At 40.7% G+C, this 27,125-nt stretch overlaps 1 protein-coding gene across 1 annotated transcript in view; it reads left to right on the forward strand.

The window, feature by feature from the left end:
• Positions 1-27,125, forward strand: part of cdkal1 (CDK5 regulatory subunit associated protein 1-like 1) — a 213,284-nt gene that overhangs the window by 20,939 nt on the left and 165,220 nt on the right. Inside the window, exon 4 of the mRNA XM_068736267.1 lies at positions 14,400-14,484. Within this exon, the coding sequence (XP_068592368.1) occupies positions 14,400-14,484 (85 nt within the window). The remainder of the gene's footprint in view (positions 1-14,399; positions 14,485-27,125) is intronic.

Here is a 27,125-nt window from a genome sequence, read left to right on the forward strand (position 1 = left end):
CTGAGCTCGCCTGCTATTTGTCATCGAGATACCGCCACTTTCTCTTCTAATATTAGGTCTCTCCTTTGCGCACCCTTATTGTTTTGTTATTTTTTTGTCCGTTGCTCCGCATGTTTATCATTTTCTCCCATGCTCCTCCTTTCCTTTTGTTTCCTCAAATGCAGCCTATGCCTCCAACTGTGAACCTCCTTTCCTTTATCGCTTCTGTCTTGTGAGTCTTTTGAGTCTTTTTTTTTTTTTGCATCTCTACTACTACTGTTGTCGCAATAGTTGGTGTTACATGCGTTTGTGTTATTATATTACTTGTCCACGGCCCACACCACTGTTTATATAGAAATAAGACATTTTATTTCCTAGTTGTGTATGCGCTAACGTTCATCAAATACAAAAAAAATTCATTTTAATTGTAATTTACAATATTAACATCATCCAACGTTAAAGATCAAAGTAAGAGCTCTATCGATATACAGCCTTGTCACAAGTTTATTAACCGGTGGCATCCCTACCCGCTACTGTTCCACCTCCATCTTTCTTAACTTCTTTTTCTTGATCCCCTCCCTCCCTCTCAGCCCTCCATCCATCTCCTTTCTGTCTCTCTCTCTGTCGTGCAGACTCTTCCTCAGTAATGGACTCAGAGTTGTTTAGAACAGGAGTGAAATCCCAACAGAATAGATGTTTCTAAGATGTTGTCAAACTGTTGGCGTGAGTGCTATGGTGGGCCCCTGCTGTGCCTAACTTGGCATACCCTCCCTGCTTCTTAGCACACACACACACACACACACACACACACACACACACACACACACACACACACACACACACACACACACTGCCATATCTGTCTCTGAGAAGAGACAGTAGATTATGCACATGCTACAAGAGCCATTGCTGTGAATTTCTGCCACTTAACTAAGCTGATATGTTGGAAAGATGCCGTCAAGGCCCCCAGTGAGTCTGAGAGGACTGCAGTCTGGTGTATTTTGTGAGTGTGCATGGGAGAAAGAAGAGAAAGGAACTGTAGAAAAATGACAGCTTAGATGATGTCCACACTAATCCGGATGCGTTTGAAAATGCATCCTTTTCTCTCAATTTTGAGCTTAAATCTGGATGAAGTTTTTTCCGCTCCTGAAAACTAAGCTTTTTGAAAAGACTGTCCAGAATTGACGAGTTTAAATGCACTGTTATTTAAAGAGCCCCTTTCCTTATTGTCACTTGTAGCTCTTTGTGATCACCCATTTTGTGTGTCGATACATTTGTAATCACCCAATGCAGGCGCTGCCCAACATCAGTATATTTTGGTCTTCAAAACAGCTGGATAAACCTGTGCTAAGTGATACACAGAGCAACTTTTGGACACTTTTATTTAGCTGAAAACATAATCTAAATCAGAAAATCATTGACTGGATGAGTTAACCAGCCTGGTTTGGCCTGATTGCTGGGTGCTGTGCAATCTTCATCGTAGGCTGTACCTTTGTAATGCGCTCCTCATTTTTCATCTAAGACAAGGTTAACGTTGTAAATTAGTTTGTAGGAATGCAGTGAAAACAGAAACAGGATCATCTTTGAAAGGAAACCTCCTGTGCCCTGCCAACCCATGTGCATGACATCGGGTCTGATGACCCTCCCAACTCTACCTGTATGCCACCAGGAATAATAATAATAATAATAATAATCATAATCATAAAAGCCAGCAGGAGGAGTACCAATAGCACAGAGAGCTGTTACTCAAGCTGCAGTATAACTGTCTCTCAGTTGTGGACTGGTATTGCTCTGTAGTTGCATCAGAAGATTACCTGCCGATGAGGATGGAAGATGTGCTCGTGTTTTTCTATGTTTGGGAAATGTTTTACCTTTTATACATATGTGTTCATACGTATGCCTCTGTTTGTGTAACTAGATGAATTTGGTCAAGGGCTGCAACTTTTTATTATTTTCATTATCGATTAATCTGCATATTACTTTTTTCAAAGAATCGTCAAATCTATAAAATTTCAAATAGTGAAAAAATATCAGTCTGAACTTCTCAGAGCCGAATGTCCCGTCTTTAAATATCTTGTTTTGTTCGACCTGCAGTGCAAAACCTTAAGATATTCAATAAACAATTGTATCATTGCAGATTATTTTTCTGTCAATTGATTAATCAACTAATTGTTTCAGCTCTAATTATGTTAATACCATAACTTACTGTAGCAATGTGTGCAGTTTTTTTTTCTCACTTGTGACTGACAAGTGTGAGTGTGTTGTGTGTATTTGTAGTGTGTGTGTGTGTGTGTGTGTGTGTGTGTGTGTGTGTGTGTGTGCGTGTGCGTGTGCGTAGCCAGCCAGCCAGCGTCCCTTCTAATGACAGTTGATTGCATTATCATCCACGGCTGAGTGGTTGCTCACCCTGCAAGACGGATAAACCAACCGCCAAAACCCTAAGGCCCCTCTGTGTGTGTGTGTGTGTGTGTGTGTGTGTGTGTGTGTGTGTGTGTGTGTGTGTGTGTGTGTGTGTGTGTGTGTGTGTGTGTGTGTGTGTGTGTGTGTGTGTGTGTGTGTGTGTGAGAGACTGTGTGAGCCTGTGTGAGTGCTCACTTGTAAAATGTGATTGGAGGTGAAACTCGTAAGTCCTCTAAGGCCCATTCACAATTTGCCACGTCAGTGAGGCAAACGTACAGATGCACACATACATACCCACACAACACACACACATTGACACAAACACACGGACGTTCTGACACACACTCACACACACTCGCACTCCCCGAGGAGGGGGAACCTTTTAGACAGAAATGTTGTCAGCTGGGAATCTGTCTTGTTGTTCCAATCAAACATGCCCAACTTGTCACTCCTCACACACCCACTCTCACTCCTGAGCGTGGGGAATATGACTGTGTGCGTGAGAGAGGGTAGCCGTTATATTGGTACCACATCAGTGCCCTATGTGACTCATCATAATAGACTTTTTAGGGTGTAATACATTCTCAAATGCACGGTTAGTCCTTAGCTGCTGTTGCGGCATCATTACATGTATTGATGCGTTTAACGAGATCAGTCAGTCACATAGATGCATATTTTGCAGGAGTTGAGCCCTAGACTTGGTTTTAATATGCGATAATGTATTGTATCATGTGACACATTAAGAGAGAAATAGTGGTGGAATAATGCAGTCAAACTATTACATTTTTTTTTTTTTAAATCATTTTTTATTCTAGTCATTAACTGCACCAAAAAGTTTAACTGTAATTGTGACCCCCAATAATTGATATCTAATTATTAAGTTACCACAACTAATGTGTGTGTGTGTGTGTGTGTGTGTGTGTGTGTGTGTGTGTGTGTGCCACTGTGTACCGACGTATAACTATCTTGCAGTGGCGGCACACGTGTAAATATGACCGGCAAAAAAATCTGAAATTTTAAGTCACCAGTCATGGCGGCAGCCAATTGATTGGTGCAGAGGAGATACAACTTTCAAATACTTCGTTTTTTACCATATCCAGCATCCTAACAACATGGCAACATATTTTGACACCAATTTACATGCAGAACAGTTTTTATTATATGACAGTATGTATTATTGTAATTAAATACAGGCTAATCTACTTTAAGTTGACTTTTAGTTTATATTTTACTTTTTACAATGTGCGCTTTCACAGTTGTGTGACGTCAACATTGTTGCTGTCCGGGTAGATGGATTTGCCTTGAGTTCACAAGTAGGAACTTTGAGTGACAGTCCATTTTACTTTGTCTCATAGGAGGTCGGACATTTCCGTGTTGTAAATTGTCTGAATGGCAGCATTAATAGGGCCGTGAGTGGGTCACTGCCCCGCCCAGCCTTCCAGTCCACCTGTCCTCCAAGCCAGTCAGCCTGGCATCCAGCTGTCCAGTCGGCCAATAAGGCCAGACAGGCCTTGTTAGCTCAGTCAAGTGTGCCCATTCACCCCCAAGCCACCCCTTTGCCCCAGCATACGCACCCCGATAGACCACCACTGCACTGTATCCCAAGGTCAGCATGTCCTGTGGGTTTTTGTGCGCTAGTAAGATGGAGGGGGGGGGGGGGGGGCAGGCAGGCAGGCAGGCAGGCAGGCAGGCAGAGGAAGATGATGTGTTGGAGATAGAGGGTGGAATGGATGGAGGGTAGAAGACAGAAATAACAAGTGTGTGTGTGTGTGTGTGTGTGTGTGTGTGTGTGTGTGTGTGTGTGGAAAGTGGGTCATGGTGTGGTCTGTGTGAAGCACCAGGAGCATCATATTGACCCCTAGGGCTTGCCGTCTGCCTCTCCTCTCTCTCTCTCAGTCACACAAATACATATACATCCCAGACATCTCTGCCTTTACTCTCGTACATCATCTACTCGGGCTGGAGGCCAGAGGGAAATCAGAGACGGCGTAGATCTGTATCTTTGGTCTGGAAAATATTCACATCTCAATCACTCGGATACTTTATTTTATTTTAAGTCGTCTGGGGAAATGACGGAATGGACTCCTACAGAGTGGAGCCAAACAGTATAGGAAATGTAATCCCAATTTGATTGAGAACTAGTTGTACTGCAAAGACAAGCATGTGCAAACAACTATTTCTATTCAGTCTTTTTGCCTTGCTCCTCTGTACAGTTAAGTATGCTTGTATAGCTTAACTCTACCTGCTCGTCTCCACCGGGGACAGATATAACTTACACAGTGTATGTAGCGGGCGAGGGAATGTCAGAGAGAGTTTGGCAACTTGTTAAGTAGGCCTGTCTGAAATGGAAAGTATGATGCCGCAGCCTCGGTGATAGCAGTGAAAGTGGGGATATATATGATATACATATCATCGAGAGGGGGAATTAAAGCAGTCTGTATGAAAGGTTTATGATGCGTGGAAAGCAGAGAGTCTCCAGAGCTCTTTTTCCACATAAATATACAAGATCTGACTGCAGTGAACTTCGCTGAACTGCCTGAAATACCCGAGCAGGATGCTGGATCGGTGAGAGCTCCAAATGCTGCGTACTCTCCTGACGGGGAGAAACAAATCTGTTTGCAGAGTAATCACCACGGGAGCTCCACAGTGCTAGAAAGCAAGATCGCTGTTTCATTTTAGATTGCAATCACATCAACACAAGTCTTTAATTATTTAGATCACAGTGTCAATTACTGAGAGGACTGTGTCACTGTAAGCCTTTGTAAGTCAGCCCACTAGTTATAGAAGAGCTTTTGTACATATAACCTCACAGTGCAGAAGTCACAAGGGACGTATGACATCCTGTAATTGTCCATATGATGATAATCTTTTATTTCATAGCAAATATTATGGATAGGTTGGACAGTAAAACAATCATAAATTATCCACGCTTTTTAATTTTGGTGCCTTTAATGCATCACAAGTAGACACATTTTAATGTTCTAGTAAATTAAACAGTCAGGCAAGTTGGGCGCTTGATGAATAAGGGGACCAGTTTATTGTCATAGAATGTAAAAGTTTTTCAAGGAAAACCCAACTTACTTGTGTTCCACTGCAAAATCCTACAGAGAGATATTCTGTCCATACAAGTCGATCAGCTGAGGACACAGTAATTGTAAGATGGAGTGTGGAAAATGAAAAGCAGACAGGTCTGAGGTTAATATTGGTGTTGGATGGTGCAGTAGAAATTGACGAAGGACAGAAAGGAGGAAACGAGAAGAAGAAAGTTTTGATATGTGGCAAAAACGAGGAAGTAGTGTCAACTCGAGGTTTGCAAACGACACAAGACAGCTGGAGGAAAGGAGTGAAAGTGAGTGGGTGTTACATGTGGTGCTTAAATGAGACAGGAGAGTAGGGGGAATATAGAGTTTGGGTAATATTGGTGAAACGAAAAGAGAAAATATCAAGGAAGAGTTACGATGGGGGGGAAAAGGGAGTAAAAGACTGATGGTCGTTTTAGGATGTTGTGATAAAATAGCAGGTATGTGCATGCTGATAGGAGTTTAACAACGTAACAGAATTACACCCATCTCTTCTTACCTCCCTCTGTGTCTATGCCTACATTTCTACACTCTGGTGTCTACAGTAAAATACTGTTATTTGAAACGATTCTGAAAACCATCTTTACTCCCATGATATCTTTGGACACTTATTTCTCTCACTTTTGGAGAAAAATAGAATTTTGTCCTTGTTTGACTCCGTGTATCCACCTCTGGCAAGTACTGCGATAGTTTTGGCCTAAATATTACTCTGCATTTTTAAAACCTTCCCACAGAAAGCAAATATTCCAACTCAAGGCTGTAGTAGAGTTCCTTTTTTGTGTTATTTATTCATGGGCTGTATCTTAATTTACTGCTAGACAGAATGTGTGTGTGTGTGTGTGTGTGTGTGTGTGTGTGTGTGTGTGTGTGTGTGTGTGTGTGTGTGTGTGTGTGTGTGTGTGTGTGTGTGTGTGTGTGTGTGTGTGTGTGTGTGTGTGTGTGTGTTATGGCAATACTTCTAGACATTGATTTGATATTAATACATTTATGGCTAGTTCAATCTTTGTGTTGCCTGCAGCCTAAAGTTGCAGTCTGAGGTGGAATGTTGTGATTTACACTCTCCTGTGAAGTGCTTCCCACTTTTCCTTGTTCCACTACTGACAAACGTATAGACAAACACTCACATTAACACTCTTAAGTCTCCACGTAGCCTGCATGCCTTTGCCTGGGGAGGAAATGCTTGCAGATACAGGTAGAACATTCTAATGTTCTACAGAGAGGCTCCAGCTGGTGGAGTCTAACCTTCTTCACAATCACAAAGACTCCTGTTTCCAGGGTTGTACTCCAAATTCACTTGATGTGCTTTAGTTTGTGTTTAGTGTGCTATATAATCCTCCTGAAAGGCTACTCTATGTTCCATGTGTGATAATATACATAATGTGGCGTGTTGTTGTGCTGCAAAAACAGCGTGCAAACATGCATGTTTACATGCAGTTGCAATTGTGTTGTATCTTTATGTTGTAAAGGTAAAATGCAGCTAATGAGTAAATATCAGCTGCTTTTAGGAAAGCACTCATTCACAAACTCCTCACTTAAGTATGAAAAACGGTTTGTCTATTTACAGTAAATAGTTGAATTTACCGTTGACAGTTGGCACATCTGCATATAGTGGATGGATACATGGGAGTTCAGGGAAATAACCGTATTCCCATTGTGTCTGTTATTTTTGTTTGTGTTTATCTGCTTTCTGACCCTGCAGCTGAGCTTCCTCTCAGTTCTCTGTGGGGTGCTGCACACAGCTGTGGGTCGGGATGAACCGAGAACAGATACTTTGGTCAAAGCCAAAGTTCTGAAAACATCACCGTGCTAATTTTTCTACAGTACTGCAGGTACCATAGTTACCTGGAATCAAGGCTCAAACCGGCGTCCTGGAACAACAGAACATTTCCCCGACATACTACAAAATGTGAGCAACAAATTAGTGTTGACACCGACAAGAGGAAAGCTAGTAGCTAATGACATAGTGGGAACTTGGCTTTGTATTAGCCAGTGGGCAGCAGCATTTGCAAAACAACAGAAACAACTCCCTGACTGGAAAACACCAAACTGTCAATCAGTAGGTAGCCACACCCTAAAGCACACTCCGTTTTATTGCATATTTTACTCTAAATTGTACCATAATTTACTAAATGCTATATTGCTGTATTGAAGATGACTTGAAACTAGCGATCAAGACCATAAACTTATGTTCCAATGTTTACTGAGGGAATGAATCAAGTAAGAAGTAGAGTCAACTTCTCATAGATTCTAAACAATTGTTTGTTTGTTGTTTGTTTAAGACACTTCCGAATTGGCTTCGCTTTTCAGACCTGGAGGTTGATTATTATATGTTAAAGCTACATTCAGTAATACTGAGTATTGGGCAAAGGTACATTATGACATTGTCATGATGTGTTCAAATGTAATCTTGTAAAATTTTGTTTTTGGCAAGAAACTTGAAACTTCATCAGGGATTAATAATAATTTCGCAAAAAACAGTATGCAGACTATAATAAAGGAGTGTATGTGAAGGTGGGATTTATCGTTTTGTTTTTGTTTTTCACCATGGTGTCAAATTGGGTGTCTAGAATTGTGGAATTACGCTTGCATTGGAATTTACTACTAAATTGCTGGTGTTCTGACAGCGCTACCTGTGGGTAGATCGACAACCGACATAATTTGCCAATAAAACAGAATACATCATTTTTTATTTTGAAACAAATATTTATAGAATTTCAAAGGTCAACACATAAACCTGGCAAGTGCACTAAAACATGTTAGCTAACAAAATATATATATTTTTTTATGATATTTATGAAAAAAATGTTTTATTTTAGATGAGAGCAGGATTCTTAATTCTCTTTCCAGCTGCTTTTTTTCCTCTTCCTACTCCTTATCCCCCTCTATTCACTCTTTTTTCCGCTTTCATCACCACCATGTCTTTCTCCTGCTTCCTCATTTCACATCTCGTTTAGTCGCTCTGTCTCCGTTTCTCCTTGTCCTCCTTTTTGCTCACATTGTTGGTCATCCTTAAATCCCATTTGGGTATTGCCTATCAGCTGCCTCCACTTCACACTCACTCTTCTCTTTTTAGTCCTCTCAGGACGGCCCTCTTCATCGACTCTGTCCTGCCTGTTCCTTTTAACCCTTTTTGTTGTCTTTCTTTTTACATACATAAGCACCCATCTGATCCTCGCTCTCACTCTTTCATTCTTTTGTCCATCTTTCCAGCCGTACTTATTTGATGCATGCACCTGCTCCCATAACCCTTTCTCCTCATCTCCATAGGGAGTCTGTGATTGAAATTTGTTATGTATGACCTTGTGTATATTGTTACACAAACACACACACTGACCCCAGGTGTTGCCTCTCCAATATCCCACTCGCTCTCATATGATTTGGTTGCGGGGTGTATGGAGGATGAAACACACACACACACACACACACACACACACACACACACACACACACACACACACACACACACACAGGAACATACTTCATGGATGAGATCATTTTGGTCAGTTGGTTTGTATTTTTTTCAAAGAATGTACAAAGGTGCAGCTCAACACACACACACACACACACACACACACACACACACACACACACACACACACACACACACACACACACACACACACACACACACACAGGTCATTTTCCTTTTGCGTACAGTGGGTTCAACTATTTGAGAGTGGTGGAATTCCTTATATTACTTATTGGAAAATCTCTTGCACGCAACGAAAAAACAATTTATTTGGAGGTCAGCTGTTGTGGTCAAATGTAATATATGTCTTTATATTGGATAAAATATAAAACAGGCTTTTCATCTGTGGGTTGCAGACCGAGTGAAATAGTGTCATACGTGTGTGTGTGTGTGTGTGTGTGTGTGTGTGTGTGTGTGTGTGTGTGTGTGTGTGTCGAGATGCTCAGACAAAGTCTGAGCATTTCGAGGCTTCTTCACGTCATATAGCTGGTGATGTTTTCCATCCTACAACACATTTGTATGTGCATTTTGATGTTAACATACAGAGTAGTGTGTGTGTGTGTGTGTGTGTGTGTGTGTGTGTGTGTGTGTGTGTGTGTGTGTGTGTGTGTGTGTGTGTGTGTGTCAGTCAGAGAGAGATATTTGTAGGTATAAAGGTACTAATACAAAATTCCAGATATAATATCTATTGAACTGTTATATAAATGAGCCTTCTTAAATAATTTTGTGTTGGACCTTTGTGAAGTCCTCCAATACTGCCAAGTCATGATAAACAGTTATTAATCTTAAATTAGGGCACCCAGTAAAAACACAATTTATACTGTTTTCTGATTGCCCTGAAAGTAAGTTAATTAAACCCAGGTAGTTAAAAATAATAATAATAATAATAATAATAATAATAATAATTATTTGGCTTTTTCACTCCTGAGTTTTGTTCTATTCTCACATTTAATTTATTTTGCTTTTGTGGGTACTTAATGTTACGGTTGTGCATGCACATTGCAAAGTATATAAATAAGCACAACATCTGTAGTGGTATATTAATAACTGATGCAGAAATGTTCTCAGCCTGCTTTTCACACTCCGTTCAAAGCTATGAGTTTCAGTTTGCAGGCTTAATACAGGGCTAATGTAGACTCATTTTGCAAACCCCACACACACACACACACACACACACACACACACACACACACACACACACACACACACACACACACACACACCAGGATGCTTGTCTTACCCCCTGGGCCTTATCTTCATCAGATAAAAGACTAGTCAACAGTTCCTGTGCACATTCTGTACCAACAACTTCTCACATAATTGCCTGATGGCCATGATTTGCAAAGATAACCAAAATCCTCCCCTGTCACTGGCTGCCCCGCCATACCTATGCAAATCTGATGCAAATGTCACTTTCAAGAGATCTCCCAATAACAGCATTTCTTGGTGTGGTATTGAGGAGGTTACCCCCAGGCTTTTTTCCCACACTGACGCAGAGATGAACAGAAAAACACAGGTGTTGGGGCCCATGAATTAATAACATAACATATTATGATAACATATTCCCAAACAGATTTTCAGCTTACAGTTGCGCTGTCCACTGTCGTTTTGCTCCAGGTTATTCTTGACTGAATTGCACATGTAAAACTTATGCATATTTGGCTTTTAGTAATGCACAATTTAGCATTTTATAGATTCAGAGTCATCTGTTGTCAAGCTCATTACCACTGCTGTGCCAGGTGAGAGTTGCTGCTAATGACGAGCGGGACAATGCAATGGATGACAGCAGTTATGGCTCGATACGTCTCAAATGAGATAAAGTTCTCTCAACAGAAGCAACTGTTACTGAGATTGTGACAGCCGTTTTCAGTGCAGTCCATAGACTGTGGTGTTATTCCTCTAACTGATCTTGGTGGAGGAATAAGAGTGTCTCTGTGCTGTAATTTGTGGTGGCTGCGGATATGTGTCATTTCGGACCAATCACTGTCAGTGTTTACGTTCCCACTCGGCTTTCAATTCACCTCAGTGTGACGTTCCTGTAATGCATCATTAGATGATGTAAATTAGGCAGCACTGCAAAAGTTACCTTAAATTAATCATTAGGTTGGGCCAAGCTTACAACAGCACAACTTTGCTATTCAATTAAGGTTGATTTAGGTACTGTTGTGATTTAATGACTTAAAGTCTTGTTACTGTCTCTGATAATACCATTTAAAATCATGAATCATGAAGAGGTAGAGGCAGCAGACTAGACATTGGGCTTGATTTTCCCTGTCACAATGAATATTCTTTTAAGGGTTATTTTAATTTCTGTCCTATTTAATTTTGTATCTTTTAATCAGATCCTTTGTACATGTTAATGTGTAAATGTACAACGTATTGATTTAGTTTTCAACAATGTCTTTATCTCTCCTTTCTCCATCTCTTCAGCCACTTGGTGTCCCTACAACAATAACTGTGGTGACATGTCACTGTCTAGCAATCTACCCTCACACTTTAAATATTTCTTCTGTAGCCACTACTTCCTGTCAGAATTTAGTTTTTGTCTTACGCTTGCGAAAACCAAAACACTCAGCTCCCTTGTGTGGGGTCAGATTTCTCTCTTTGGGTTAACCCCAACAATTGTAGCAATTTTAAACAAATGCAATCATCCACAGAAGATCCTGCACCACGACACAACTGTAGCCCCCGGGTCCTGACTGCAGCACCCATGACCCCGAAATACTGTGAAGACACCATCACTTAGTCGGGGGCTGTCTGAATTATTCCTGTCTTGTTGTTTAAAAAAAGAGGAGTTAGAAATGATTAAAGTAGAAATCCCCAAACCAAAACGAGGTTAAAGTTTTGAGTTGTTGACAGTGGCTTCTGTCACGTTGTTCTGGTGTTTTGCCTCCAGATTACACCTCTAAAAGCCCCTTCTGAATGAGGAGCAGCTGCTGCCTGGATTAATCTCAATTCATGGTGATGGCTTTGAGCCCCAGTTCATTGGCAGCAGTTGTTGTAACGGTGGGGGGGCGTCACTTATGTGACTTGTCACAGATTTTCTCGATATCTGCTGCTGAAGTTTGATAATGTCAACGTTTTGTACTTGTGTGGATCTGCTTTGCTGATCCTCCTATGCTGGATCAAAACCAGTGGCTGCTGTTGAAAGGGTCATAGAGGTTTAAAGCTACAAATAGCATTCAGTGATGAAAAATAAGCATTTCCAAATCATATACATATATATACATGTATACATACATAGCAAAAGGCATCTCTAAAACAAAGTCATATTCTCATTAGACTTACCTGGTTAAATAAAGGCACATTTACCAGCATATTTTTTGTTTTACTGTCTGCTTTAGTTCTTTTTTTCTGTTGTTTTATCTGTTTACTGGTAATTTTTCCTGACTTTGTAGAAAGGATTGTTTAGCAGATGTTTGTATTTGTCTTTTGTGTGTGTCTGTTAAATTGATGGCGAGCTTGTTATTGTTGGTCTGGAAAGCTTCCCTCGGGACAGAGAGGAGACAGCAACCACACAGCTGAGACCACTCCCACTAGTCTTTTGTGTGTGTGTGTGTGTGTGTGTGTGTGTGTGCGTGTGCGTGCGTGCGTGCGTGCGTGTTGGTTGCCTAGACAAATAAAGGTTGGCATAATGGGCACCCTTTGCCAGCTGCATTTATTCTTCCTCTTTCTCTCTCTAACCCATACGCACACACATTTCATAGTTTAGGATTTGGATTAGGATTACTTTTATAATCGTATATTCTTTGGCCTTTCTGTATTTTGTATATTTTGTCCTGTCCATCCCCCCCAAGCGTGATTCCCCACAAAACAAAAACCCTAAGCCAACACATGATTCATGTTCTACCAGTGTGACTCACATTATTTCAGTGCTTTTTCAAGACATGCAGCTGTACTACTGCTTTTACGAGACGTCATTAAGTCTTGCTTACTGTCAGATACAATCCGTAAACACCCCTTAAAGCACTGCTGTGTTTCTAAATCTACGCCATCTACAGCTGGTGGGGGGGCTGAGAGTTTAGGTCTACTGTGGTTAATAATCCCCCCTTTCTCCACACCCTGGGATCTGCTGTGTGTGATACAGGTGGGTGTGTATAAAGTGAACTAATGCAGGGAATACAGTGTGAGTGGGGTCTGTGTATGCTTGACTGCAGTGGGGAAGTGGATTCCAAGTGAAATATCTGGTTCAGTGTGGCGTAAAGGAGCAGGCTTCCAGCTCCCCACCACCGCCGTGCCATTCCCCCCCGATCATGTGTGTCTGTGTGTGACGGCTCTCCTAGCAGTGCCATGCAAAGCCTGCCACCAGCAGCTTGTGCTGCAGTCGAGCTTAACATCACAAGGAGCATTGCACTTGTTTGTGTCTGTGTGTTAATTAAACGTAAGTTTAATTGACGTTCTTACTTGAAGTAACTTGTAATGTTAAAATAGTCCTGTTTTTGAGTATTTCAACAAGAGGTGGTTGTTTATTATGTACTTGTTTTCATCCATAAATCTGGGCGTTATGAGACACTCAAGAAGATTTTGGTCTAGCAACAATTAGTGGAGTGGTTTTCAAAATCTGCTGGTATAGATGTTCTGGGATAAGCCGTCGTAAATACAAGACACTGAAATGCAGACCAAATCTCACCAAACGCTTGTAAGTTACCTTTGAGTTGAATTTTCTTTTTGTCACAGATACTGGTTCTAAGGTCAAGAATGAACCTTTTTGCCTAATATTATAACTCTGATTCATTTTACTGTTTAGCAACATCACTGACATGATCAAACAGTGTAGCAAAAGAGTAGATGCATTTCTTCTTTAGCTGCAACTGCCACTTTAAATCTTCACGTCCAAGGGTGCCATGCCAATAAACACACGTTTTATCATCCAGCATGTACACCTGTATTGGGTCAGAAACGGTCCAGTGGCTGGATGGGATTCTCTTGGTAATTTTAAGGTCTCCATACCAAAACATCCTTATTAAGACATTGAAAACTACCTGCTATTGCTATAATGTTGCAAGTTTAAAACAAATTGAACCCAAACTGTTACATTATTTGGTTTATTTGAGTCAAGGCAGAGGAAATGTGAGTGCCAAACCATCCAAATCCCTATGAACAAACAAACAATTACTCCTTAAAATGAACTCTGGTTGATGTTACACAGCAATAGGAGGCCAGTACAGATAAAACAAAGCTTCAGCATTGTGAATTAGCTGCCGCTGAGATTCACAATTTGGTGAGACTGGTTTGACTTACTGATACACGCAGGATCATTTGGGTGTGACTTCTAGAGGTTGTGACCCATTGCGTGCTTCAGACACTAAAGAACTGAGCCAGAGACCAATTAAGTAGTTGTGCTGTTTTTGGATTCCTTATGCTTTCCTGAATCCTCTGTTATATTATGTGTTAATTGTTTTTTCTTCATGAAGTCATGCTTGTGTGGGGGGGAAATCTGAATTAAAGATCTTCTTTCTCTCTTTCTATAGATGACCCATCAGACGCAGACCTCTGGGTGCTCAACAGCTGCACTGTGAAAAACCCGGCAGAGGACCACTTCAGAAACTCAATCAAGTACTGACCAACACAAAATGTTCCAACACTTTATCTCTCATGTTCTATTTCATGTAGACAGTAGAACATGGTTTAAGGTTTTTCATTAAAATAAACTAGCTGATTTAACCTCTTACAGAATATATTACGGTGGTATAAATTCATCAGGACTACTTTAATTGGCTGCTGGAATAGTACAAGTATAGAAGATCAAAAAATCCAACATGATCTGAAAGTATTTTTTTATTTATGGACAGTGTGCAGGAGTCCTGTTGTTCTATATTGTCGACCATAGTTATTCTCCCTTGCACCTGTCGACCTACAGGTGTGCAAAAGATTGCTCTTTTGTTTAGTATGAGATGAAATGATTCCACCAGAATTTAAAGTTCTTGTCTTCCGAAAGCAAATAGCCTGCCACAATACTTAAGTGTTTCATACCCATCGGAAAAAGAATACGAAACAAATAGAGTAATTTAGGTCTTGGAATATCTTCAGTTATTTCAAAATTATATTTGTCTTCACAACACAGCCAATGTAGCCCCCAAAAAAGTAATTATGATTATTGTTGCTGTTTCATTCAAGTTTTGCTATATAGCACACACTTTTCCCCCGTGTGTGTGTGTGTGTGTGTGTGTGTGTGTGTGTGTGTGTGTGTGTGTGTGAGTGTGAGTGTGTGAGAGAGAGATGTATTCAGCTTGTTACTCCATGTCAGTTTCCACCTACTCACTGTTCCACTGGTCTCTCACTGCTCCGGTGAAACACACACACATAGAGGGAGGCAGAGTGAAAGAGATATTTGCATAAACACAGAGAAATTAAGCTGGAAACTGTTTTGCATTTTGATTACTTTCCATCCATCAGGGGCACACCCACACCTGGTGGATGTGTGTGCTTTTGTGGGAGTGAGAGAGTGAGAGCTGAATCACTGGGTGACTGTTAGTAGAAATCAGGATTTTTAGGTTTCAGTTCAAAACTCTGGATCTTTATGGGCTGTGAGCAGAAATCAGATGCCATCGAATCAGAGGAACATTTTGATGTGATCATATTGATCACTATTGTCAGATACAGTTTTAAACACTCCACACCAAAAGCAGACATTTGTTTTCTTCTAAAATTTTAATCATCATTGGTAAGACTCATGTAAAATCCAGATAATCCACTTGAGCCTGTCTCTAGGGACCATTAGAGGAACTGTTAAAACACATCTGCACTGACCAACACAGCATAAATGGCTTACATAGTTAATCATGATCGACTTGTATGTAAATACTGATTAAGAGCGCCTTTGGCAAGCCTTAAATTTCCTAACTTGTCTAAAAAAATGTATACAATTTTACAATTCTCTCACTTTTCAAGCACATAAAGGCCAAACATTTGCTGTTTCCAGCATTTAAAACATGACAATTAGCTGTTTTCTTTGTCTTACTAATAGTAAATACATTTACTTTGGGTTTTGTATTTAACAAAACAAACAATTTAAATGTTACGTTGGGCTCCAGAAAATTCTGATGATGCCTTTCTCAATTGTTTTTGGACATTTTATCAACACAAAGATTAATTGATTGAGTAAATGAACAGCAACTTAATTTGTAATTAAAATAATCGATTAATCCACAGTGAAAGAAGGGAGGCTACACGTTGCAGTGGCTGTTTCAACAACTTATAGATGAATTGTATTTTAAGCTAAATGCATCTGACACATTTTACATTTTGGATGTCTGAATCATCATAACTGAGTAACTTAGAAGGAAATCTTCCTGTCTCGCTGCTTCAGCTGTCTCCTCATGCTCACTTTTTCCTTCACCTTTCCTGTCCAATTTTGTACACAAAGTAATTTTTCAATTGAAATGCACCAAATAATAACGGACTTCAGAACTTCATTGTCTTCTTAGTTGATGCCAGAGTTTTTCTTTTTTCTTCACGATTAATGCTCGAATCATTGGGAGGGACACACACACACACACACACACACACACACACACACACACACACACACACACACACACACACACACACACACAGAGAGGAGGAATGTGAGTTTTTTGTTCTTCCTTTCATCACTTTCTGCTTTCTGCTTGCATGATGGAGACACAAAATAGAAGGGGTACAGGATCAAAGCGAATCCAAATGCCCACTTACAGACAAATGAGTGGAGGAAGCAGGCACACGGCTGCCTCGCGCTCAGTCACACGCTGGCCGTTATGCCTGCACCTCCTGGTACTGCAAAGGCACGCATACACACACACACACACACACACACACACACACACACACACACACACACACACACACACACACACACACACACATTATAATTCACACACACTGGCATGGATGGAGCCTCATATCTAGCGGTGCTAAAAATGTCTTCAGTAATTTTTTTTGTTTTGAAAATCTTAAATCTAAATGTTAACATTAGATATGTCTTTGGCCCTTTTTGTTTGAAGATGGTAAAGGTTGATGTTTGATGAGCATGTGACATGCAGGTAGATGTGGTGAAGCTGGTTACAGACTAGAAAAGGTCCAGCTAAGAAGAAGAAACAATGATTGTCAGTGTGTTGTCTCTGCCATAAGCTGCTGATCGTGCAAAGTTTTCACAGGTAACATGGCAATATTTCAGATCAGTAAAATTCACTCTCTTCACCAGAGCCTTTTTAAGATCCTGCAGTCTCTAGAAAAAGCAGATATATACGAACATACTGCTTTTGTGACAATAAAAACGGAGGGGAAATACTTGCTGACGTCATGAGAAAAACAAGGAGCACATGAAACATGATGGTGCTTACACATGAGAGATATTTTTTTTCAGGAAGTACTTTTAGTAATCTAGAAATTTGGAATATGTTTCAACTGCATAACTAATCTTTTTTTGTCATTCATGTCCGTATCACCCAATATTATATACTGTATATAGTGACTATTGAATTTGTCTCATTCATTTAAAATGTTTACTAGCATACTCTCTGTTGTAGGCTGAGAGTATGCTAGTTGTAAGCGATGTTTGCCATATATGGTATGCTGTTAACGTCACTGATGAGACTGTTTAATGTCGTGGTTCTTATCTTCCTGGCTTTCACTGCACTTTGCCTCCTATCAACAAGTCCTCCACATAAAAAGGAAGAGATGTTTGTGTCTATTGGATCTGGCTTTAACGGGTAATGATGTATTAACCTTGAATGCGCTCTGCTAATGTGTACGCGTGTGTGTCTCACCTCTCTGACTCCTCTATTTGGAGAAGTAGATGGAGGCTATTGCAATGCATGTTGAGTAACAAGCTGCTCTGTCATTTGCTCGACTGTTACGCTTCATCACAGCGCCAAGATAATGATTGGTCAGACCAATCTGGAGGAAGGAAGGAAAGGAATCGAGGTGTTTTGAGGTTGATCAAAGAAATGCACAAATGTGTTTGAGAATCCATGCAGTGTTTTCAGGTTCTCTTAGCTTAGCTTACAGAATTCACCTGGCGCTGTGTATGTTAAAAACATGCGATCCCATTTTGCTGTGTGTGTGTGTGTGTGTGTGTGTGTGTGTGTGTGTGTGTGTGGCTTAACAGTAAGCATTTTCAGTGACAATATAGATCATTTTTTTAAAACAAGAGGTAGTAGCTGAGATGTTTTTACTTGCCTGATAGCCACACTTACTTGTAGGGCTATTAAAACATTGATAAAATCAACATGGATTTGGGAAATTGATCCTTTTACTTTGCTTTTTTTTTCCATATATAGTGGTGGCTATTCTTATTATTATAGAAATTATAGAAAATGATTTGGAATAAAGTTTTGATTCAAATTGTATTTCCTATTTTTATTTATTTAAATATTTGCTTTGATTAAACAAGAGCTGGTCACTGCATGCAAGGGAATGAATGACTTTATAATAGGTCTACATGTCTGATTACGTTAGGAGTTCCAAATGTTGCTATTCTGTGAGCTCTGTTATTTAGCTGAGCAGGACTGTGCTGCCAACTGACGAACAGATTTGTTGTTCACAATGTATCATTACCCAGGATCGGTGACTTGAAAGCATTGATATTGATCTGCTGATCGCATGTTTTTACTGAATATCAGCCCATAATAAAGATCACGTTCATTTCCCGATCGGACAACTGCATGAGGCATTCTACTTGCCCCGGGCAAGCATTAATGTTGTGCCCTGGTGTGTAAAACAAATATTCCCCATGGCATTATGTACAACCAACCAACCAACAAACGCACACACACACACACACACACACACACACACACACACACGGTCACAGAAGTAACACTCAGTGCACTAGTAAATGAGTTGAGGGGTTTACAATGGAAGCACAGGGGCTTTCTGCAGTCTTCTATCACGGTTTTGGAGAGACGCAGTGAAAAGACGGTTTATTACTTCTGGAGAACTGGGGCTTAGTTGGCAACCAAGTGTGTGGGATAAGAAGTTGTTTGTGTGTGTAGTGGGTTTGTCAGGTGGATGGATGCCCAGGCAGCTTGAGGTGTGTGTGTGTGTGTGTGTGTGTGTGTGTGTGTGTGTGTGTGTGTGTGTGTGTGTGTGTGTGTGTGTGTGTGTGTGTGTGTGTGTGTGTGTGTGTGTGTGTGTGTGTACCCCGAGAGAAGGCTTGCAGATATGCATATGGAGTGCATGTTCTGCATTTGCGTTGGAAAAACTACACAGTATTGATTGGTCGTGAAGCTAAGGTTACTTGCCTATAACTAAGGTTACTTTTGAGTCTACTGTGTGTGTGTGTATGCTGTTTTTCTTTATGTACGCATAAACTTAAATTACTTTTGCATTGTTTTAGGTTAAATCTTTAGTGGTTCCGGACATTTGTGCCTTGCTCACGGACACTTAGAACAGGTTCAAGGGTGGTTGTGTTGATGTAATCTGTGATTATTAAGATGATATCAAAGTCCAGTGCATTAATTTGTTTACGTGCTAATTCCTCCCTGTGGCGTTGTACTGGTCTCAGGACTGTTTGTTGCCCACAGCGTTTTGAAATGAAGCTGGCCCGTATCATTTAGTTTAGCATGCAGGGTCAGTTGACATGTGTGGGAGACGGGATTCCTTCAAGCTGCTCTTTTAGACTGATAGCATCTCTGCCCTGCTGTTCACTTCTTCAGCAGGAATGCACTTGGTTGCAAAAAACTGCTAATAGAGCAGCTTCTGAATGCTAAAAAGGCAATTAGTATGGATATTTGGGCGTGCATGTGCGTGCGTTTGAAATGCCAAAATCCATAGCGTAATTCAATGTCGGAGACCTTTCAAATCAATGAACGCAGAATGCATTAAAGAAACAGTTGCTCAACAGCATGTAATTAAACTGCTCTGTGGGTGTGTGTGTGTGTGTGTGTGTGTGTGTGTGTGTGTGTGTGTGTGTGTGTGTGTGTGTGTGTGTGTGTGTGTGTGTTTTTTGATTTCTCCACTTGGCTGTCTCTAGTAATTTGTATGATCAAGGGAATGTATGCTTAACGAATTGGAACCCAACTCGGAGTTGTGTACTTCTGTTTGCAAAATACGCCAATTCCCACGTTATATTTACATTCATTTCAATATGATTTAGATATTCATGAACCAACCATAAGAAAGAAAAATCATTATCTTGTTGATTGAAAAGGGACACACCACACACATAATGAACTCTTGGAAGAATTCCAAAATGTATATGCCGTGCTAGTACTGTGTATTCATAACAGATCTGTAGGCTGAGCGCTGAATATATATATTATGGCTCTCAGCAACAGGACAGTCTATTGTTGGCTCAGTGTGATCTTGGCAGAAGCTGCTGAACAAATGTATGGCCATTGATTGGTGACCACATGCTGCCAAAAGTGTTTTGTAAAAGTGAACTGCTCTACTTGATTTACACAGAGGCTCACAAGTCATTTCACAAAATGAAACTGAAGAAGAAAAATAAGATATTGGGTCTTAGTTATGGTTGTGTCGTCTCAAATTTCAAATATTCTTTAAATTCACATCCCTTTAAAAGCCTTGAATACGTTTGAATCAGATAGACAGACATTTTAAAATGTGGTTCTCCAATGAACAGTTTTCTAATTTAATAACATATATATATTCATAATAGAGATACAGATGGTGAATATGCATTGCAGCCATGGCTGCATCTGTTAGTAAGATGTCCACTGACATCGGCCATTGATTTCTGACCACATGTTCACCGGAGGCAAAGGTCATGTTTGACAAATGAAATCATTAAAGTTAAAATCCAACTGAACACAATTTACATATGTCAGTCCACAGCCCTATTGTTTCAACCTGTGTCTGAAAGCATTAATATCTCTTTGCAAAACCTAGAGAGAGCTGAGGCTGCAAATCTGTCACATGACAAAACCCGCTCAGAGAACCACGAGCACGGCACACACACACACACACACACACACACACACACACACACACACACACACACACACACACACACACACACACACACACACACACACGTATATGAGTCTAGTTTGTTCGGTCAAAAGTCCCACAATGCTTTGTGGTCAAGTGACGTGTTTTCTTTTTTACAGTGGCTATAATGAATGGAGATGTTTATTCTGGCCTTACAGCATGTCGTTTTAAAATGAACCGACACACCAAAAGTGTGTGACATTAAGGCCAGAAATGTTTCCTTTCCATCAGGACATGACTGCAAGATCCAAACAATTTGAAATCTGCAGTGACCTTTACAGTTGTTTACTAAGGGCAGTTGTTTTATGTCCATGTTCATCCAGTCCGGCACACTCACAGGCATGGATTGGTAGCTGCCTGGACACACTCACACACTCACACACTCACAGTGCTCGCTGCCTCGGGCTGTTTTTGGTACAACCCAGGGATTGGCATTTAATCTGTCTGTTCTGCAGGGCATTAGCCTACATTTTGGGGTACACGCAGACACACAAATATTCCGAGAGGGGGAGAGGCCGACTGACTGACACTGAGGGGAAATGGACGCACGGACGGAGAGCGTAGCAGGGCTGATGTGTTGGCCTCAGTGAGCCCAGAGCGCTGTGAGAACCAAACCAAGGCTGGGGCTGGCCCGCACATGACCTCGCTTTCAACATGTCTTCTTCTGCGTAGTTAGACCGCACTCTACTTTCTGTGCTCTACTACTGAATATGGTGTTTTGTCTCTGGTGTGAAGAGATGGTCTGTTTATGTTTTATTCTTTCAAATGGTTCATTTTGTCTGCTTTCTGTAGTGTTCTGTTTTCCTTTTGTTACATTGGATTTGATTAATTTGTTATAAAACAGCATACCAGCACTTTTACAGCATAAGGGTTCTCACAGTGACAAACTGCAGTCCTCTACATGTCACAGTTCAACAAGCTCACTGACTTCTGTGTAGATTAAACAGCATGAACAGAGATAAACCAGACTTCATGCAGCAGGTTAGAAGTTGTTTCTACCGTATTCTTCTCTGCCTTGTTCTGTTCTTGTGATGGTTAAGGTAATGTTAATCTGTTAAGGTGGTATGTGATTCAGTGTTTGAGTGGGAGTGAGCATTCTTTTACATTGTTGTCCCCAATGCATCCCCATCAGATCTTTGATTGATTTAATGTAAAGGCCATCAGACCTTGAGCCTTGACTGTGCTCTGCATGTATAGAAGATATTACAGCAGTATGCTGCTGTGTCTCAATCTACACCTGTCTGTGTGATCTTTCATAAGTTGCAGCCAATGCTGTGGTGAGCATTAACTGTGTTGAATCCTTTTTATTCAACAGCTTTTACAACATTTGGAGGTGTTAGCTCTATTAGCTGATCATGATGCAGATAGATGCCTGACAGGACCCTTTACCTGGATCATTTTACTTACTGCAGCACTGAAAATCCTCCGATCCACCCCATCGGTACCTCCGGCTTTGATCTTACTCACGTTAACATGAACCTGTTAAAAGGACTTTCAGCAATAATCATGTATCAACAGTCTTATCCTTTTTAAAATAATTTACCTGCTGTCAGACTCGACTTTGGCACTTTTGTCTCTGCTTAAACGAAGACATTCATCCACAACAACAGTCAGACCCAATTTTGTTCGAGGAAATTTATCAGCTTGTTTGTCTGAAAAGGTGAGAGGCAAAGCTGCATCAGAAGGGATGACTGTAATGTGATGAGAGGCTAATAATGTTTAAATCCTCGTTCCTAACGGACTGGACTCTTATCGACTTTAAAAGACCAGCTATCATTATGTCCGCGTTTCCACAGCAGCTGAAAAGTATTTCATACGGCTGTAGTAATGGAATGTCAAGTCAGAGGTTGTTCTGCTATCATCTGGTCACCATTGGGACAGAACGTTGATATGGACATTGTTATAACAGTAGTAGTACAGGGGGAGCTCTGCTCTGTCTGAGCAACCATTGAAGCTTTTTATACACTTATCAAGGTACAATCAATACACAGTTTTTAATCAAATAAAAACACAGTTTGATGAGCAAGTCAAATCCAGGCCCTCCACTGTTTGGGATTGTGACCATGATGGGGTGTGCACGTTTTAGTGACTGGAAACGACCCACAAAAGTTGAAAACTGCAGAGATCCGATTAGTTAAGCTCAACTCATGCTATTTTGAAATATGCCTTGAAGAAATGAACAGACGCTCACATTATTGCCCGAAGATGCAGTCAGAAGGTGCCAGTGATGGAGATTATTAGAGGACCAGCACAGGTCCTGGATCTGCTGTGATTGTTTCAGACGGGCTTTGTGTCCAAGACAAAGTCTGAGCATCTCAAGGCTTCTTCCCGTCATATAGCTGGTGATGTTTTCTATCCTACAACACATTGGTATGTGCATTTTGATGTTAGCATACAGAGTATTGTGTGTGTGTGTGTATGTGTATGTGTATGTGTGTGTGTGTGTGTGTGTGTGTGTGTGTGTGTGTGTGTGTGTGTGTGTGTTGCTGAATTCCGCTCACAAACAACCTGTCACATCTGCTCTACAAAGAGGGTTTGGATGCAGGTCTCAGCACAGTATGGGGCTCTAGGTTGGCAAACATCCTCTCCATACTCGATATTTCTTATATTGTGACTCTTACCCTCACTGATTTTTACATAATTAACATGGAGACTTTTGAAGCTGCTGACATTGAATATTTCAGATATTTATTTTAATTAAATGCATGTTTATGTCTGTCTTTTCTTTTCTGAAATTTAGCCCATTTTACATTTGTAATAGATAAATGCACTGTGAGGCATCCTACGCTCTCTTCCCACATCAAGGAAAGCTTAAGCCTGCAGGAAAACAAGCCGATATTCTTCAGTGTCCTTATTTTGTCACGTTAGTCTCGGGATGTGTGCACATGAGTAGTCCCCGAAATAAATGGCTGCATAATCACAGCCTGTCACATAGTTGCTGTCCTTATAAGATCTTCTTTAACAGCAATCACAAACAACTCCCGCCTTTCATCCGTTCAGACGGCGGGGCTCTTAAGGCACCCTACTGGGCTCCAGCCTTTTCGCTGATCCCCGATGGTGGATTTAAGCCAAAAGAGGCCAAGTTAATAAAGGATTGAAGATAACGGGGGACCTTTTACCCATGTGTGTTGCAAGTAACTGGGTTTCTAAAGTAGCATCCCACGTTAAATTCTGCATTTTGTAAAGGGATCGAGTTTGAGTTTGGTTTTGTGGCTTTGAGAAAAATTCTTATCCATATCAAAGGACACAGCGATCGTATGGGCCATTTTAACTTCTATAGGAATGATAGATAAGCGTAAAAAGTAGGAAATAATACATGGGTAGGAAAGTCAGGTCATCACCTTATGACTTTTACTCAAGTGGCATGTCTACTTTAGTCATTTTAAGAGAGCGAAAAATGTCTTAAATCGCATTCAACAATGAAGTCAATCAGATTAGAATGAAAGCCAAATTGAAGGATCATATATTTTCTACCATGGTGTCTGATACTGCAGTTTTAGATGAAGGCTTTCCTTCGTGAAATACATCTGTACATGATGTAAAATATAGGGGTTAGGCCAATGCACCTCAAAAAATAGCTTTTTGTGTGTACATTTGTAGTTGCCTGTTAAACTTAAATGGTGTCTATCAAAGAACAAAAAAAAAACACAAAACGTGTTGCTACTCTGTCAAATGTATTTATGCGATTGGTTATTTTTTTGTTCTGTGTTATCTTTTTTTTTTTGTCAAGCTGCTTGATAATGTCAATAACTCATTTCTGCCTTATATATAAATAATATACATTTGAGACGTGAGAGGAAACAACCAGAGGAAGAAGATATGGGACCACAGTGTGTACATCAGCTTACTATGATATGAATGGATTATCAATGTTTAATGTTAACTGTTTTCTCTACTTCTGGCGAATCAGTCTCCATGTTGTGTGAGCTTTAAAGGAATGGAGGGGTGCTAAATCCCTCCGTGGGGGGTTTGATGGACTTGTCACGCGATTCTCACACTTCTCAGGAAACACAGACATCTTATTATTAGATGAGGATGCCACAGACACTCGAAATTGAACAGCTGGAAAAGGTTGTAAGAGGCTTTACATCTCAAAGTACAGTAAACGTAGGATGCTTATGCTTCCAGACGTTGCCATTTCCGTGTAACATTTATCTTTTTGCATAAGACTCATATCTCTATATAGTGTGTAAAAGGAAAGACACCTCACCATGACAGTTAAGTGATCAGCAAACTCAACCTCGAGGTGGGTTAGGTGTTAGTTTGTTCCCACAGAGTTGTAGCTGCAGGAATACAGTCAATCCTCCCAGTATAGGGATGAAAGTTGAATCAGTAACGAGCTGTATGTTATAGGATGGGAAGGGCTTTATAGAGAGGCCTTTAACCACCAAATGACTAACAAGGCTACTCAGATATTGATAGCACACTGTCATCACAGTCCGCCATACAGAACCTCCAGGCTGTTAATTAGAACAGATGTCAATAGTACGATCAAAGCTTTACTCTCTCAGTCAATAAGGCCACGTCGCAAAGATTTGTGTTTCACCAGCAAGATGACTCAAGTCACAGCAATGCGTTACACCCATGGGCAGCTGGATCGCAACTATTTCCTACTAGGCATCAGGGACTCACTGTATGTGTGTGGTACGATATGTGATGGGGAATTGAAGACAGCGTCAAGGTAAAAGATAAACAGGGAAGCAGCAGGGCAGGAGTGCAAGATAGAGAGACAGTGTCAGCTGTCAGCTATAATAAGAAAATCGTGAAATATGTTGATGGGAGGTCTCTGCAGGAAGCTGACAAGACAGTGTTGTTTCTATTTGGCCTACATATTATGTTTTTCCAGGGAGAGGGTTGAACATCAGTGAGTGATGGTGGTTGTAAAGCTCATTATGTTGTTTGATAAATCTACAGTGACCCTTTGGAAAGGTCACGTTGAGGAGGCCAGAGGTCCCTTGAAAGGTTTCGGAGGTCATGCTCTCATCAGCTAGTGATGAATCGCCTGGCTGTGTGTGTGTGTGTGTGCGTGTGTGTGTGTGCGTGTGCGTGTGTGTATATATATATATATATATATATATATATATATATGTGTGTATATATATATATATATATATTCATTTTGAACACAATGCCAGCGAAATGAAGTGATTTCCCTTGATAACCCGCTGCATTTGTGCCTATGTGAGCGTGTCTGTTTTTGCCTTCAGGCATGTGGGAGGCCAGCTCTCAGCCTGTCAGGACCCTTGGTTTTTGTGTGGGTGTTGGGCGCAGGAAGAGATATTGAACCAGCTCCTGGAGTCCTGCTCCATTTGAGAAGTGAAGCAGCACCAGTACTGTGGTCAGTGGATGAAGTTCATTTCCTGCTTTGGACGGGACATCAGCAATCCCATCTTACTAATGGTGTGGAAAAGTAGAATTTGTAGTGGTACTGTGCTGATAGAGCAGACGAGTACAATATTAGTGCGAGATATAATCACGATAAATCCGGTCCATGGACATGAAGCGAAACTGTTTAAAATTTTTTGGCCAACTTTGACAGTCCTAATATCAAGAGAGAAATATGTAGAGATGGTGGGACGATGGATTAAAACGGGGAGTGAAGAGGTTTCAGAGTCAGTTATTGTCGGTTAAGGGTCAATTAATCACAGGCTAGTGTATATTTCACATTTGTTGTTACGTTCCATCTTTAATACTTGTTTTCAGTCACCCAAAAGTCCCATTATGGTTTATCAAGCTCCCCTAGTACGGCATGACCAATCACAGAGTTGAGTTGAGAAGTATGGAAAACTAGAGCTCATCCTCCCTACTGCCAGTGCTCAGATCACACCCCTCTTTCATTTCAGTCTCAACTACACACCTGTAAAGTTTTGTTACAGCATCTTACACAGTTGTGATGCTGTCACGTTGACAACATCTGTCCCTCAGACTGACATATTAACACCTGGCAAATACAGCAGTGGTAGGTGTCGCCACGATCACATTTTGCCATGATCACACGCAGACTCACAAGGTGGAAACAGTACCAGCCACACACTGTCACGGCTGGTAAAAATAGAAGTTATTTCACAAGGTTGTTTGGACATCTGTTGTTACCTTGAATCAGCAAGTGCAAATATAGTTGTTCCAACTATCAATGTGACATTACTGGGCTTCGGCTTCATCTTGATGTATGAATATATATCCTCTGTTCAGATTGGGTGAAATACCGTGCTTCCAGGGTCCTGGATCTGTTTTGAACAGACTTCACTGGTATCGTCAACCAGAGT

This window comes from Cebidichthys violaceus, unplaced genomic scaffold (genome assembly GCF_023349555.1).
Source record: "Cebidichthys violaceus isolate CVI_PGR_0920_01 unplaced genomic scaffold, fCebVio1.0.p SCAF_7, whole genome shotgun sequence".
Lineage (NCBI taxonomy): Eukaryota > Metazoa > Chordata > Actinopteri > Perciformes > Stichaeidae > Cebidichthys > Cebidichthys violaceus.